Raw genomic sequence first — 18,345 nt, 5'->3', positions numbered from 1 at the left:
CCACAGAATTCCCCAGGGCCTAAATGGCTTGTCCACTATTTACTTCTGAAGCTCATCTTCTGGAAGAGAACTGTCCTAGAGCTTTGTGGTATATAAATTCTTCCCTAACAACATGTTTGTGGGCAGTGTAATTATATTGAGAAAGGAAAGCTGTGCAGTCCATCCTAGATAACTCTTACTGCCAGCAGTGCCCATTATGTGATTTTTGCCATGACTGACAATTAGGGAAAAACCCCACAATTTAATTTATATTCTTAAAACTCTTTTTATGCTAAAGTCTTGCTGAAATTAGACTACCTTTGAACAGAAGTGCTTAACTTCAAGAGTTCTCTTTGAACTCCCCATCCAAACATATATTAAAGTTTAATTTGAAAATTTGTACTTGAGAGTACATATCCTGCACTCTTGAGGACAAGAAATCACATTTGAGGACAAAAAAGATTATTCTCACAGAAATACAGCTGTCATACAGAAAAGATTATTCTCACACAAATAGGCTGCCATAGAAAGTCTGGGTTGTTTGTTTTGTGAGCTCACCAGCAGGATAGCTATGCTATTAATTTTGGCTTTGAAATAGGAAGTACTGAGACAAGGAATGTCACTGGAGAGCAAATACACTGTAGCACATCAGAGTCCTGAACATAAAACCCCCATCTACATTACACCTGCCCTCTGAAATATGGTAGAATTATAACTCTGTTCAAGCAAAAACCTCCAAAGACCAGAGTAGCAGGAACAACAAGCATTTTCCCACAGACTAATAGATGGAATTTTCTAATTATCAATTAGTTACACAGCTGTATTTAAACATTTATGTGCCCAGGTGTTTTTTTTCTTTAAATCAAATAAGATCCAACAGCACTTCAACCTGTTAATTTACCAGTTCCATGCTGTTGTGTGCCAAGGATAGTCCACCAGCACCACCAGAGAGCACCCAAGGCCCAGCTGAAATGTGCCCAGCAGTCCATCTGCCCAAATGAAAGCTGTGAACCCTTTTTGGAACTGTGAGCTGGGTATGAGTGTCACCTCCCCAGCCCAGCTGAATCCCTCCAAGGTGCAAGACTACAGAAGTGCTGTTTGGAATTTGGGAGGCCCTATGGATCAGACAGTTTGGAGGCTGCCTGCCAAACAGCTCCATTCTATATACAACTTTTTACCCTCTATATCAATTTATAATGGTTTGTAAAAGGCTCTGATGAGGACAAATGGCATAACTGTGCCTGAAGATTCTTTTTGTGTTTTCAAAGCTAAGCTTGATCTGCAGCTATTTAAGCCAAGGCAAAGGGTCAGGGATTTATGTCCCTTCCCCAGTGCTGCCCACATGGGACACGAAGAGCAAACTAAATCCCCTCTTCCATGGAAGTCAGCTTTAAGAAAAAGTCAGATGTCAAAACACATTACACCAGGTCTCTCACAACTGGGCACAATCATTCCTACAGCTGCAGTTGCCCAGTTAAAAGCATGTTCAAGGCTCCAGCTGACCAGTACTCTGGAGATGGATGAAGATGCACCTCAGCCCTGCCCAACCTCCCCATTCACCCTCCCATTCCCCCCATGCAGACATTTATATATTATCTTACCTGAGAACTGCCACTGAAGCCTGGAGGCTGGCTATACTCGGTGGAGTCAATAATACTACTGCAAAAATAAAAGAAATAGTCTGCTTAAATCACTGCACAGCTATCCTTTATCATTTTTAACCTGTTTGCTATTCCCTCCTTGACATTCTGCAGCATACTTGCCTTTGAAATCCATTTTACAGACAGGGAACACAAGGTTTTATTTTGTTTGGAGGGTTAGCAGCGATTTTTTTTTAAAATACAGAGTTTTCCTAGAGCAGAATGCTGTCACACACAATTATATGTAGTGCAGTCAAATAATTTCTAATTAGAATGCAAATGCATATCTTTCATATGAAATATGCAGCACAAGACATTCTGAAAATAACATGCTACCACTGGTTTTCAATTCCTGAAAAAAGGAAAAAAAATAGAGAAGTCTAATGCTCTGGCATTTGAATCAACACTGGAAAGGGAAAAACTAGAGAAATCAGTGTAAGACAGACACTGGTCTAAATAGACAATTAAGGAAATACAGAAATAACCTAAAAAAAATACTGACAGCCAGGATTACTATTAGTAGAAAATACTAGAACATATTATAGTATCTATAGTGACACAACATACCTTTTAAATCACTGTTTTCAAAACACAGCAAAGACAAGCAAATTCAATGGAATTTAATTTTCAAAACTGCAAAAAGATTTCGTGATCCAAGCAGAAAACAGGTGGTTCAGTGCTCTTGTACATACAGGCAAAAAATTCAGCTCCCACGGTAAGACACCAGAGCCAGATAAAAGCACACTTATCACTTAAATTTAATTTACCTCCAGGACAGGTAAAGATTAACATAAAATAACATAATTTTATTGATTATGCAGAATACATTATGAAAATCATCATGATTAATTTCTAAAAAACTCTTTTCAACTGCTTTGTTTCTGCTTTGTCATTTGACTTGGACAGAGAAGAAAATAGCTGGGATCATTGTTCTCATTATTCTCAGTCTTTCTTATGAGATAACCTTAGACTTTAAGCATTGCCTGGGAAAGCTGAATGTTTCTTTAAAAAGCTTCTAGAACACTGCTGCAGGTCTTAGTTTTGTCAAAGATAATTTTACCAATTCCTGCTTATGTAGCAGCTGACAAAAATTATGCCCAAACTTGAGAATCTTGGTCATGAACAAATTGGTTTGGTTAAAGTGCTGGGCAGGGCACCTGTAAGTTTGGAAGAATGAACCAATGGTACCAATGTTTAAATATTTCTCTGAATGTTTTCAAGCTCCCCTGGAAGTGGAAACAGAAGATGAGACATAACCACTGATGAGACTTAAATTAACTTGGAAAATGAGATTGATTGGACTTCTGTTCCAGGCATGACAAAAGCTGCAAACAAAGAAAATCTGAGGGATAAAAATCATTATTTGCAGAAGCTATTGTTAGGGAAAAAACAGCAGAGCCATTTCAGGCATGGCTGAGGACAATGAACTTTAAATTAGAATGTGGCTACATGACATAAGGAAACAGGGACAGCAGATCCTGCCAGAACTGCAGGAATAACACATTCAGCTAGAAAGCAATGAAAAACTACTCCACTCTGAGACAGGTACAGTGGCAATTAACAGCAAAACACTGAGACTTAGAGTGTCTGGTCTTGTTTTGCTGCAGCTTGTCTGGTGATGTAAAGCCTTCAAGAGTGTAGGCATCATCTCCCTAACCAGAGTAAAAATTCAAAGACATTTCTGTGCTGTGCCCATAGCTGAGTTAACTCATATATGCTAGAATGTTCTTTCCTTCAATAAATGGGAAGCAAGTAATCAGAGAATTACAGCACCCTCCAAGTTCTCTTTTAAAAGATGTAACATTAGGTTCAATTTGGAAATTCAGCTACACTCATATGACATTTAAAAACCCAGAACAACAACAACAACAAAGGCAACCCACAGACTATAAATCCCATTACAGGGATGGGAGGAGGTAATTAGAATAAATGGAGGGGAAGGAGGATCAGGATTTCAATAACTGAACCAGAGTTACCAAGCAACTCATTTCTAGATCAGAATTTTCCTTCAGACTCCTATTAGTGATAGCTTGTTATTGCTATTAGTCCTGGATAGCATCACTGAGAAGCTGCTTATTCCTATCTTCTGTTTGCACCATTTACTGGGAGCAGAAATAACACATATGCCTGTTCAGAAAAGCCATACACAGAACTATTTGTTCTCTTCCCTTATTCTTCCCCTCTTGTTCTCTATTAGTATACAAACCAAGCAATAGGCAACACTGTAAACAAGCAGTGTGCTATTACCCAATTTAATGTTTCATCACACCCTGTGTAGGCACCAGAGAAAACACGTGTTTCTTGCAGCCAAGGATGTACTGAGCATCATAACTGTGCTAGGGCTTTTGCTGAAGAGCTTCTGAAGGAAGCTGGGGGAAGGAAAAGTAATTTCACATTTTGAAGATGTTAAAAATGGGGAGGAAAAAAGCTACAAACAATGAAAAGAAACAGAAAATTAATGAAGCAAGCGTGTGATTTAAAGGAAGCAGATGAATAAGGGCAAGTCACCAGAGACCAGATAAAACTGAATTCCAAAGAACTCTATTTTCTTGAACTTTAAATACAAAGGCTAAAGAAGTTTTCTTCCTCTCAGCACTAGTCTGTGATAACCTTGTACTATTTATAAGGAACATTACTAAAGTGTTATACAATTATATTTCATTAGCAGTGTGTTAAGTATGTGAAGTTATATTTCAATTTAAATACACAATTTTAATTCACTGATAAGCTAAAGAGTCTCTGCAAGTTCAATATCATTTTAACATGGAAGTGAATCCATCCCAAACTATATTTGTATTTCACTCTTAGTGGTTCATGGCATCTCTAAAATGCACTCTGGAGATTAAATATTTCAGTTAAGAGAAAAAAATCAGCATATTTCATGTTAGCTGTTCTGCAGCATTCTTGCCAAGGAGCAATGTTGTTGAGATATTCTTCAAAACTTTCACTTAATATTGAAAATAAAATTAGTTTTAAGTGGTAGACCTTCCTGGAATCTAATGTATGGTAATTCACACCAATGCAATTACTTGAATTATATAAAACTGTCAAAATGGGGCAGGGATAGAGGTTACAGGAGTAACTTCTGGGAACAACTGATGCCTGTTCAGATAATTCCTTCACACACTGATTTCTCTTCTACCACTCAAGGTTACTTCCCCACACAGGAATGTCACCAAGAAAAGATAAGGGGTTTTTTAAAGCAGAGAGAAAAAGGCAATCCCACATTCCCTAGAAAACACCTACATATCTTATTATATCACACCCCTGGCATGCTGTACTGGGGGAAAACCCCAAAATTGAAGACACAGCCAAGATGGACCCAGACAGGCAGGGAAGAGCCCATGGTCTCTGCACCCATCATGGCTCCATCCCACTGCCCCCTGCCAGCAGACCCAGGTGAAGCACATCAATCCACAGATCACTACAATTCTTTTTGATACCAGCTTACAGCTTCAAATGCAAGAACTGAGACTGACTGACCCCTAGGACATGAGAAAAATAGGCATAAAGGAGTATTAAGAAATTCTCAGTAGACTGAAACCAGTGTAGTTCTCACTGCAGACTGTTCCCCCCTCAACTCCTTTACTAAAACTCCTGGGTTTAAAATGTTATTCCAGCCTTCAACAGATAAAAAAGTTCTTTGGGGGCTTCTTTGTTAGCTTAGCTCAAGTAATAGAGATACATTTCTACTCATAAGTAGAATCTCCTGTTAAAAGAGAAAGGTTTCTAGGCCTGAAGGCATCCAAGATCTAACAAATTGATGTTGCCCAACCAGTGCTCAAGTTTACCCCAAGCATCTGTACCATGGACTAAAACCAATCTATTTAATAGCCAATAACCAGAAAAGCAGTAGAACCTGACAAGAATCTCATCAGTTTCACAAAACTGCTTCTTGGCAAAACAGCAATACCCCATATCAAGAAACAAATCTGTACCCAAAAAGAATTGAAGAAGCAGTGAAGAACTGAATTAGAAATGCTGTTCCCATCCATTGTGACCATATTCCTGTCCTTTCCCTCAGGGCAGCCAGAGCTACACAGAAATATGAGAGATATTGGTCTCTATGTACAGAAACAGCACCTTGGTAGGAAATTCCAGCCAATATTGCTGGGTTCCTCACAACAGCACTGTATCTAAGTCTCTGTAAGGGAAGAAATCTGATAATTTTTTACTTCTGGGCTATTAGGTTTAGAGCTACTAACTGAAAAAAAAAAAAAATCTACCAGTACAATTTCATAACAGAAAATGACAGTTCAGAGAACTCTACTTCTAAGAGATAGCAGAGATGATCACTTAATAACATAACCTGGCCTGTTGAAATTAGAGCAAAAGACATGCCTGTAAAGTAGAGCACTTCAAACTCTGGCACTTACAACTTGGATACAAGAAGCATCTGCATTATTATTATCAAGAAACCAGACTGTGCAATATTCGAGGCAAAAATACACATGAAATGATGTTATTAGAAAGGCATTTCATTAAATCAAACCCGACAGCAGATAAACAGAATCAATAGGTTGTACATTTCAAATTCTGATCTGAGCCCATACCTTTAGCTATCCATGCTGATTAGGGAAGCCAGAGCACTCCAATATCATACAAAATTAAGACCTTTCATGTGCCAAGCAGAACAGCACAATGTTCAGAAAAGGTAGCATATAAATAACAGTAATATTTTATTCCATAGCAAAAGCTCATGACTCAAGTTTACTAATTCACATGACATTTAAAGCCATCGGTTTTCCATGGCATCTGATTCAGAGCAGATTTCTCATCCAAATGCAGGCTCAGATGGCTTTTTCTTCACTTCTTTGTTCACATAAAGTTTATAGCAATTACAAACACAACAGGAAAATACTGTGCAGCATTCAAAACCCAGTTTTGCTTGTGTTTTGGGCACTGCTTGGAAAGCACTAGCAAGTAGAACGCAGCATGTACAGTTTAAAATCCAAGTTGAGTTGCAAGCTCCATACCTGTGTGAAGGTGAGGGAGCCTCAAACTGTGGCACTGTGCTGTCCTCACTGACTGGGGAGTACAGGCCACTCATCTCCTGAAACAGAAAGCCACATTACATCAGGCCTGACAAAACATGTATGTCTAATACGTGTGTTCATAGATTACTGCTGTTTCTCCATGCAGATAACCAACTGTGTCTACATTTACTCAACTCTTACCTGAAAATCTTAACCTACACCTGAGAAAACACTGATTTTCTTCGATTTTTTTTCAGTTACCATTCAAACCAGGTTTCAAAAATCCTACAGCTGTGGTGTTCTGTGCTTCAAGACTGGCAGTTTTGGAGCTTATACTCCAAAAAACCCAGCAGATTTGGTTATCATCCAATTGCCTCTAACCCAGCATCTCCCCTAAACATGGCAGAACAAGCAAGCTGTAACTGCATTTTTGAGATATGTGCAAACTTATCTAACAGCCTTCAGAACTGGAAAGTAAAGCTGGATATGGGTCATGGCAAGAATAGTCACAAGGCAACAGGGCAAAAGTGGTGCCACAGACTTAAAAGAGGATCTGTCAGTCCTCTGTGGGACCACTGCACACGAGATAAACCTTGCACATAAACTTGGCTTTGTCCCTCCCAGCCTAAGTCACTGCTGTGTACCCAGTATGAAACTGCCTTTGATCTGTTTGGGAAATGGAAGCTATGCAGGATGCAGCAGCTCATTAGTTGAGGGGAAAAGTGTTCTCAGGACAATTATTACTTGTGCTTTCAAATTCCCACTAGGTGCCTATTAGTTGGTAGGTAGAAAGAAGGATCTTTATGACAAGAGAGATTCCAGGCTTTAGAGGTCAGAGCCAAGGTCAGCATCACACCCCAGGAATATAGCCCAGCTGCAGCCCACTGAAATGCCTGATTAAAGAGCACAGAAACAGGTACCTGGATGCTCTTTGAGAGATCCCCACAGCTTTTGGGAATAGTTTTTCCTAGATCTCAAGACTTATTTTACCAGTCTGAAGAAAACACGCTAAGGTATATTTATCTCACCAAAGCTGAGAACATTTGGGAAAAGAAATCTGAAAAATTCCAAATAGCTGTCGGATAAATAGGAATTCTTGCAGTTGTCAGTCATATTTATATTTTGCTAATCCACCAGCACACATATTAATTGCATTAAGAAACCTAAAAGGCTTTTTGGGAGGTAGTTGGGAACACATGTTGACTGCTCAAGATGAGCAAGCAGTGAGAAGCACACCTGCAAACAGATTCCCAAGAAGTTTTAAGGGAATGATATTTGGAGAGGTGGCAGTATTCCTGAAACATCAGCTTCCTACTGCAAGATTGAACACTAGAATGATTAGAGGAAAGGACCAAGAGAAACCTAAAGAGTCACTGAAGACAGAAGGATTGCACTGACGGGGTTACAAATTCTTGGAGAATAATTCTTAGCAAAAATGTCAAGAGATTCCCATTAGTACAGAATTAAGAGAACTATACCAGGAGGTAGCAGGAATGAGTTTTGACATGCAGGTCAAAAGGGAGGGTTGTTATGCAGAGACTGGTTTTGTTCCAGTCTCTGCATAAAAACCCTCTTCTGAGTCTCCAACACCTCTCCATTTTAAGACTTAGATGCTGCTAAGGTTTAAACAGCCTGTGCAAACAGCCAGCAACGTACAAAAATCTTAAATTCTGATCAATATACCAGCTGCTGATTTCTAGCAACTACTCTAAAATACTTACTACCAACACAAAGAAATGATTATGTAAGAGCTACCTAACTGCAGCCTGCACACATCAACTAAATGAACAAATTAAAGAAAGAGCATCATCTGTTCATTTTCCCATTACTGACTTAAATGCCATAAATTTAAGCCAGCAGCCTCACAGCAAGGCAGACAGCTTGATGAAAATGAAAAATTGCCAGAGTCAGAACAATGTCTGGGTACCTCACCTCTACACGTTTAATATCTTCTTCCAGAACACTTAGCTCCTTCTGGATCTGCTCCAATTGCTGTGGAAAAGAGAATGGGAGAAGTCTAAATCAATCTGCAGTGCACCACCACCAAGATAAATTACAATCTTTCCAGAGAGGAACCTGAACTATCTTCACTGGTGTGCCACACAATTCAAAATCACCAGGCAGGAAGTTCAAATGTACATATTAACATAAGTGTGCACACAAACCACATTCAAGACAAAGCTGTTACTTTGAAAATGTAAAACAAGAGCAGGAGGTATTTGGATGTCAATCACAGAGACCCACATAATTCAAAGTAATACTGTAATGCTCCTTTAAGATGTCTCAGGTAAGGTGTAACTGGTTTGCAAGGACTGAGTATAGAATCACAATGTGGTCTGGGTTAGATAGGACCTTAAAGATTATCTCATTCCAACCCCTGCCATGGGCAGGACACCTTCCACTGTCCCAGGTTGCTCCAAGCCCTGTCAACCCCGGCCCTGAATACTTCCAGGGATCCAGGGAGAGCCACAGCTTCTCTGGGCACCCTGTGCCAGGGCCTCAGCACCCACACAGGGAAGAATTTCTTCCTAATATCTAAACCCACACTATTCCACTTTCAAACCATTCCCACTTGGCCTGTCACAATTAGAAAAAAACATAGTAAAAGACAACGATCATTTCACCCTTCAACTAAATACAAAACGTGTTGCTGAAAGGTATCAAGACTAATTCTCATCCTACTTGTTAACTTGTCACTTGCCAATTTAAACTTTGCCATGAAGTTTCTGGATTGGAAAAAACCTGTTTTGACCAGAGTAAGATTTGCTCCTGGCAGAGAGCAAGCACCACACAGTATCAAGGTATCACTCCTTCCAAAGGTGTGATACCTTGCATTACACCATAAACTCCAGTCAATTTGAGGGCTACACCTGAAAGGGTAAGAAGGAAAATTCCCCTCTCACCAGCCAATTTTTCCTTTCCCTTCTTTGTGCCACATATAATATCTTTCAGGTTTTTAGTCAGTCAGCAAGCTGGCTTCACTCACCTCAAGCAACTGAAGCCACAGACTTGACAATTGTTTACACCTAAGCAAGGACATCATCTCCTTACCTGTTTATCCAGCAGCAATGTCCCACTCAAACACCCACAGAGCCTAAACCCAGCCTTGCAGGGCCCACACACACACACATTCTCCTCTAGGGAGAGCTCTCAGCAAAACTCAGCTCCAGTGCAAATCTGCTTCACTGAGACACATAAATGGAATAAATACAAGGCGAACTGGAAATCCACCTGACTCTCCTCAGCTTCCAGTAAAAATTTACAGACAACCAGCAAGGTGGCCTGTGACCAGAAGCATTTGCTAAGTTAAGTCCACTGAAAGCTTAAGCTTTCAACAACACATTTTCCAAAGACAAAAACAAATTTTTGTACTTTCAGCTTTACAAAAGAATATTAAATTAAATTACCCAAATCTAAAGTCACTAGTTTGGTAAGACATATTACTCTTAGTATGACATATTCCAAAGAATATCTGGCAAGCTACTCCCAAAAACTTGTTTACTCAAGTGCTCAAGTTTGATCCTTTAAGAGACAGAAGTTTTTGCTTAAACAAAAAACACAATTTAAACCTCTCTCATAGTGAAGCATTCCAAATATCTGGGTGCTCTGCGTTAAATAACCCACCATTTTAATTTTCCTTTTAAACACTAACAAAGGCTTTTGTCTCTGAAAACAGGAGAAGAAAGGGCTGCTGGGTCCACACCTATTTCTAACATGGCTGCTTCTTTGAATAAGATGACTTTATAAATGTATCCTAATCTCTGTACTCTGAAGGTTTCAGTTTACATTTAATTTGAGGCACAGACAGCACAAGTTTAATGGTTTAGAACTAGACTGCCACAGATAATTTACAAATCACTACACCATAACAGATAATTCCATTTTCACTTTCGAAACCTACAGCAAGAATAGCAGGTGGTGCTACAGCTCCAAGATTAGTGGCAAAGTTAAGTGACACTTGCACAGCATGGGTCCTGCCTGAACTCAGCTCTAGAAAATACCATTAGTCCCCCACATTCATAAATCCCATTTAAAAAGAAGTTACAAAACCACTTACAAGTTCCAAAATTACAGTGAGGAAATCAGCTATTCTACAATGTACTGGCTCCCAGCCAAACTGGGCCTCTGAAAAATAATTGACAGTTGTTGCCATGACATAAACAGGATATTTTTTATAGGAACAAGAGCTGAGACTTTTTATTGGCCAGCTTTCATTAACTATTGCACACAGCCAAGAGCATGAGATCTGGTACTTTATTTACCAATTCTTCCTTCTAGTTACAACCTACCATAAACTTACCCAAGAGCAGCAACTCCAAAAAGGAGGCAAGAGTGTTTCATGCTTGTTTTAGGAGGAGTCTTCTCATGCCATCAGCATAAAATGAATTAATGTCTACACTGAAACCTTTGGTAGATTCAAACACTTCAACTAACATACCACGAAACCAAAGACCTTACATCAATCCCCATTCATTCCAATTAAACTTTGAAAAATGAGACTACAGATTTATAATTGCCAGCCTTTGAGGGACATTTAAGGAAAGCTAAATGAATTATAGTTCTTGCAGTACATTCAGATTTAAGGGCCCTTAATTTAATTTTCACTCTTGGGCACAGAAAGCAAGCCAAGTCCTGTCCCAGTGATGGGCAGAATCACACCTGTAAGACTTTGGATGAAGTCAGCAAAAGCACTTCCTTGGAACACTGAAATGTGTGTTTAGAGAGAAGCCCATACTATAAGCACTTTTCAGACACAGATGCTTTCCCATAAATTAAAATACCAATATAGACAAGGAGAAAGTCCTTAATTCAGTGGTTAAACCTCAATTCCAACTCCAGCGAATGAACTACAATAAGCAGGTGTGTAACATTCTGGTCCCATTTTTCACATAGGGGCATATATACAGAACAACAGCTACAACTTCAAAACATTCTTATAATCCTGGAAAAAGGATTTCAGATGTTCAAGAAGCTACCAAGAACTTACATTTTACCATGACCTCACCAGGTCATGGTCATTTTGGTTTTGGTTGGCCATCTACTAACAAGTCTAACAGGGTACAGCCCTAAGGTTTTATCCTGGAGCTTCCTGTTTTTCCTGGAGCAAGGCCCCCTTGGGAGGCAGCAACTTCCTGCCTTGTTTGTACAGCATGGACAACAAGCACTCCTGACTGGGTCTCCTGGTGCCAGTTTTAAGTGTTTGCAAAAAACTAAAAGCTCAGCAGAGCCTCCCAGTGCCACAAAGACAGCCTAGAAAAATGCACATGGGAAGGAGCTGTAGCCCCTTGACCACTGTCTTTCAAATTCTAGAAAAATCACAGAACAGCAAAGGAAACAAACAAACAAACAAAAAAAACCCAAAAAACTTTTGCTAGAAAAAGCAAATAACAGCAGGAGTTATTTTCTACAGAAATACTGCAAAATCAGCAACACTATTCTAATAAGCAGCTTAAACAGAGCATCTGGAGTCAACCTTTTTGGAAGCTCACAGGCCATTTTATGTACAGTAACACACCTTCCAGGCTCTGATCCAGACTCCCTGTGGAATAGATGGATCCACAGATCTATCATAGATCCATAGGTACCATAGATCCAGACAAACAGATGAGACTATTACCAGAGGGAACATCATTTTCCCAGACACACAAAGCCATTGCACCAACCAGGATGAGACAAAAATTATCACCTGCCCACCCAAGGAGGATAAACCAGGCAGTCACTGTAAATAAACCCTTAATTCTGTCCTGTAGCCTCATTCATCCAACATCCGAATCTTCCTACTTCTGTTCTTCCACCAAGTACTGCTTTAACAAACCACAGTGCAAACTGCACTATCAACAGCTGAAGCTTTTCTAAAGGTACCCAGTGAAATTAATTTCTATCTGTAGAATACAATACCTCAATGACAATGCATAATAAGATCAGTTTCTCTCTCTGGAAGTCTTGTCTGTCTCTGGGTTTTCTTTCTATTATTGCTTTGGATGCAGAGCCTTTTCCAACGTACAGGGCAACTGTGGCACAAAAGTCATCTTCAGACCTTAGAGAAATTTTAGTCTTATAAACTAATTGCAAATATCACTTATTTTGACAAAATACCTCTCTGTTACAATGTCTTTGCACAACTAGAAGCAGGTGCAAAACTTTTGTTAGTATGAAGACAAGGACACCTGAGCCTCCACAAGTTTCAGTAGTGAAATATGGCATTCAAGCCTCTTAAACATGTGGACAGTCCATCTATAACACATTTATCTGCTGAGAATATTTCTCCTCTGATCAATACTTCCTCCAAATGATAAATACTTCGTCACAGCTGGGGGAGAGCTACCAGAAAGGCTTGAGAACATCCAGGCTGTTTAACACACAGAATTCCCAAAGGCAGGAGAAGGGAGATGCCAGGCTGATAAAGTGTGTTTCATATCTTGAATACTCCTCCCCCTCATTTACATCCTACAGTATGGAGGAAATATGCTCTGAAAGCTCAGTGATAGGGTCTGATAGAAAAGCCTCCTGAGATAAGGTAAGGACACCTGGGGAAGGGAACAAAGCTGCCTAAACAATTGGACTAATTGCCTTAGAGTTTAATGTTTCAGTAAATAGGTGCTTTCTTTGCAAGACCTCTCCAGTGCAGCAAGGAGAGCCAGCTGTATACACTGATACCACTATGATAATTTTTAGTTTGCTACTCACACACTCACTGTGAGCAGCAAACTAAAAAATCCTTGGGCTTCTTATCACTGCTTCTGGAGCTCACATCTCTCATTCAGTAACTCAGAAATGCAAATAGATTTAAATACCAGGTAAGTGCAGTGGATAGGGACCAGATTACAGTAGCTATAAATTCTCAGGAGTCCTGAAATGTAATCAAGACCACATGACAACAAAAGGGCATGACTGATTCCTGGTTCTGTTACCTCCTCTTGCTTACTCATTAGTTCATCCAAGTGTGAACATGCAGAACATAAGGCTTGACAGGTGAAGTGATTAACACAGGGTAATGACATCCCTGGAGGATTCATGCTTAGAATTCCCAGCAATTACCCCACAATAACTAATAACTCCACTTATTTTTAGTATCTAACATTTGAGAGTGCAAAGAACAACGATGATTCTGAAATGCTGAGCAGGCACTCAGTGCCACAAGCCTGAGACACTTCAGGATTATTTTTCTGTCCCAGGGTGTTTTATCAGCTAAAAACCAGCCTTATGCATTAGCAGGCATGAAAGAGGCCTTGTTTGTTAGACATGAGAGACTTAACATCACATTATTAGAAAGAAAATATAAAAATGAAGTGATATCTGCCAGGGGAAACATGAATGCACCCAGAGAATAGCACCTGTATAGAACTTCATTTGTGATACCAATCATCAAGCTCAGTATTCTGTAAGCAATGGTGCTGCTTGACAGAAACACCATCAGGTAGCTGAGCTAATAATATTTTAGCATAAATTATCTATATGATATATATGGTGTTGTCTGTTTGGAGACATTCAAATCCTGACCAGACAATTAGCAAGGCCTCTTCCTTAAAGTACTGAACTTAAAGTGGGGAGAATTAACTGATATAATCAGTTTTCTCACAAAGTGTTCAAGATGAAAGAACACGTGAACATTTAAAATTAACAAAGTTAAATTTGCAAAAGCATTTATGCAACACACGTATGAAAGCAAGAATTTTATAAAGTCACAGGCAGCTGCATTTGGTTTCCCTGGAAAATAGTAATAAACACCCACCACTACCAAGATATAATATTTCATTATTAAACTTGACCTTCCAGACTTTTTGGGTCCTTAGTATCAACAGAAGAGGACTCTGGATTAAAAAAAAAAGCAGAGTGTGCATTCAATTAACTGTGCACACATATGGAAAGGCACTCAGCCATGCTAAGTCTGCCTTAGGGACAGACATCCAACTGCTGCAAGTGATCAATACATTCCTCCCCCCCAAAACTATCTATTGTTCATGTGAAAAAGTATTTTTAAGCTTTAGCCATTTGTTTTCAATCTTTTCTAAAGTAAGACTTTTTTTTTCTATTACTATTGCCAAGGATTTGGGATTTTTGCCATATTGCTCTAGGTCAAAAAGAAAACAAAATACATAAACTTCAAAAGAAAAAGGGCTTGCAAGCACCTTTGTGCAAAAAACATGCAGTAAATTCTAGCCTGAAAGATCAACATTTTGAAAAGTTATGAAGAGATCAAAACAGGATTTCTAATAGAAACTGCTGCAGGTGCTGAACCTCACATTTATCTTCTAGAGAAATTATGAGAAGGCGGCAAAGAGGCATTTGTCAAAAGACTTGACTGCACCAATATTCTGAAGTACAAGTCTAAAAGATAGTTTTCTTCTAGCTGTAAACCCACTGCAATATGCTCAGAAGTCACCATTTCATTAAGGCAAGAGAAAAAAAATCCATAATTTATGAGTGAAGTAGGCAAGGAGGGTTACAGGTGGTTAATCATCTACTCTGAACTTGGGAAATGCTATACAGGTACACTAACTGAGGCAATACCTGTATTCACTTACAAAAGTACCTTAGTCCCTATATAAGAACTTGCAGTATGCAGTAAATTAAACCTGTTAATAAAATCTTGCAATAAATAGTATTCAAAGAGGCATATTAGGAAGTAAAGTTACAAAAGTTCCTTTAAACATTTAAGCCAAAAATTAGAAATAAGAACTCAGGAGCATACATTTAAAAAAAATCTTTATTTATTAAGAACTCATCTTTACAGCTATGTTACTGAGTGAAATTGCATTTACTCTGCAGCTATCCAAGCTTGAATTAAGAAAGGAAAAAAAGTCATGCTCGTCCCCATAATAAGGCTGCTTGTATAACTCACAGTTATGTGCAATATATCATTGTTCCAGGGTCCACACATATTCCTTGAGCTCAATCCTTAAACAGTCACTGTCAGAACCCAAAAAATTCCTCTAACTACCCTGGAGGACTCGAGACCCTGACAGGGGGCTCAGAGACCTTAGCACAGAATCAAAACCACCTATTCCTTTGATTTTAACCTGTAAAAACAATTACCAACTTGGTGCTAAAAGTTACAAACTACAAAAGTTTAAATAGAATGATAGTGAAACTGTAAAATTTTAAAGTTTTTAGAATAGAAGTTTAAGAAGCAAAATAAAAGAATCAAAGCATGTCCAGTCTTTCTCCTTCTTGTCCTCCATCTTCTCCTGTAGTATTAGCACTTATAGATTAAAGTCAAAACAAACTGTCTAACATAAGTAGTAAGTATTAAAAAATTATTGTAAAAATGTACACATAGTTTTTAGTATAACAAAATAACCCCACCCCAAAGCAGTCAGTATGCCTCAATCTGACCCACCAGACAAACCACAGCAAGTCAGAGATAAAATGTTATAGATTAAATAAAAATAAACAGCCTTGAAAACAAAAACCAAAGAATCCCATCTTCTTCTTCAGTCTCGAAGCTAAGCAAAAGGACTTTCTAACACCTCAGAGTCATCTCAACACCAAAAACCTCCTCCAGTCACCTCTCACAGGATCAAAAGAAACTACAGTGAACTTCAGAAGCTCTGATAACCTTCACTGCATTATTAATATGGTCACTTAACCCCCCATTATCTCCTTCCAAGCCACCCTCCCAGGCTTTCTGCAGTCTGCATACATCCCCACTGCCTTACCCCAGGCAGTAACTCTTCTGTTACCCCACAGAAGTCCCTCCAGGAAGGGGTGCTTGCCACAGGCTCCACCAGCTACAAGGAGCATCTCATCACTCACCAAAAAGGAAGCACCAATTTACTCTATGTGTAAACTGTCTGCCCAAGACAGATTTTGAGATATAAAGGACTGGTCTATGTTTTGCATGCATCTACCCACTGATTTTTATCTTTCTTACTCTTATCAAGTGAGAGGAAAGGCTGCTATAAGTCTGACAAGTCCTCATTTCCCTCAAAATAAATGGCAAGGCCAGACACTAAGCTCTAGGGCAAGGACAGAACTGACAGGCCTGCACAGAAATCTTTGCAGATGTGACAGTCTGCATTTCACACTGGAATAGAGAGGGGGGTACAAAATAATAGAGGAAGTCTTGGAAACAGAGGGAATACCTAAGCAGGGACCTGGAGGGTCTGAAATAAACTGTATGTCCCAATTGCCTTCAGGGTGTTCTGAAGGCTGTTTTCAGAGATCTGCAGCCACAATTAAGTTTCTTTAGCCTTAAAAGAAGATGTTATCCTTTAAAAATTATTACTGAAGCCAAAGAGATTGATACTGATGCAGATGAGAAAGGCTTCCGAGGTACTGAAACTCACTGAATTTTAACCTTCAACCTTCACTGAAAGTTGAAAGAGACCTTCAAGATGATCTAGTCCAACCACCACCGTACTAACCCCTAAACAATATGCTCCAATCCATATCCAGATGCCTCCTGGACATTTCCAGAGACTGTGACTCCCCAGTTCCCTGGGCAATTTACTCCAACACCTGACCACTCTTTCAGCAAAAAAAAAAAATTTTCTAGTATCTAATCTGAACCTCTCCTGGTGCAACCTGAGACCATTTCCCCTCATCTTTTCACCTGAGACATGGCAGAAGAGCCTGACTCCCCCCACTACAGCCTCCTCTCACGTAGTTAGAGAGAGCAATGAGATCCCCACTGAGCCTCCTTTTCTCCAGAATAAACAACCCCAGCTCCCTGAGCTGCTCTTTACGTTTTCCAGACCCTTCACCAGCTCTCTTGCCCTTCTTTGGACTTTCCACAACCCTTGTTGGTTTTGGCCATGGATATCTGTTAGTGGACAGACTCCAGACTTGCTTTGGAATGACTCCATAACCAGACCCTCAATCCATTCTGGACAAGGCTTTTTACACCCATACATGATTTCAAGTTTGGCCTTACAGGCACACTGTTGAGTCTTCTGCTCTTCAACATCTTTTCTCAGAAACCATGGACCACAAGAGCTCATCCTTCTACTGTTTTCATGATCATTTTTCTAGGTTTCTGGGCTATTTGTGGTATGAGGGTTTATGCACTGCATGACCTTATAAAGGAAGAGACCCAAGCCGTGTGTATCTGATTATAGAACTCTCTCATATTCCTTGAGACGCTCATTTTAGGACAAATAAGGAAGAAGCACAGAATATTAATTCTTTTATGTCACCATATTAGTCACGCTATTTGACAAACTAAAGGAAAAACTTGGTAGTGAAAATATTTTCACTCCATCCCAATCTTTGATATTTTTCTGTGTTGGGAAAACAATCTTCTTTCAAGAAATTGATGTTCATTTACACCAAGGAGTCTCTGTATTCCCACATGCTTCACCAGCTTGAGATGAGAAGGCAAATGATTAAAAATTGAAGCTGTCATACATAAAGAGATTAATTTTCCTTCAAACCCATGTGTCTGCTGTCTGAGATTTCCCCCAACACGCCTTGAGTTATTCTTTGCAGAAATAATGCCAGGCTGACACATCACTTCAACAGAAATGCACTGGGAGAAAGCAGCATACAACATCTCACCAACTGAAACACAAACCAAGTTACCTCTCGTTTGTTTCTCCTGGCAACTTTAAGGAATTCCATAAGGATCTGCAATTGGGCAGCATGGGACTCCTGTAACACAGCAAATAAGGAAGTGTAACTCTTCCATGTACATCAAGAGAAACAAATACTCATTTTACACACAGAAATCCACACAGCACAGAAACTACTTTCATTTAGAGGTTACCAAGAAGAAAATAGCTTAAGGAGGATTTTTGAAATGGAAGTTT

At 39.3% G+C, this 18,345-nt stretch overlaps 1 protein-coding gene across 2 annotated transcripts in view; it reads right to left on the bottom strand.

Annotated features, from left to right (window-relative positions):
• COP1 (COP1 E3 ubiquitin ligase) overlaps nt 1-18,345 on the bottom strand; it is a 125,802-nt gene that overhangs the window by 92,715 nt on the left and 14,742 nt on the right. For both annotated transcript variants that reach the window (XM_071435895.1, XM_071435896.1), the window contains exons 6-9: nt 18,119-18,187; nt 8,528-8,587; nt 6,596-6,672; nt 1,581-1,638 (exon numbers count right to left, since the gene is read on the bottom strand). In XM_071435895.1, coding sequence (XP_071291996.1) covers nt 1,581-1,638; nt 6,596-6,672; nt 8,528-8,587; nt 18,119-18,187 — 264 coding nt within the window. The remainder of the gene's footprint in view (nt 1-1,580; nt 1,639-6,595; nt 6,673-8,527; nt 8,588-18,118; nt 18,188-18,345) is intronic.

Source organism: Agelaius tricolor, unplaced genomic scaffold (genome assembly GCF_023055355.1).
Source record: "Agelaius tricolor isolate 1412-34295 unplaced genomic scaffold, bAgeTri1.0.p SCAF_11, whole genome shotgun sequence".
In the NCBI taxonomy this organism is placed as follows: Eukaryota; Metazoa; Chordata; class Aves; order Passeriformes; family Icteridae; genus Agelaius; species Agelaius tricolor.
The sequence above is the reverse complement of the archived record's forward strand: the minus strand, read 5'-3'. Positions and strand labels throughout refer to the sequence as shown.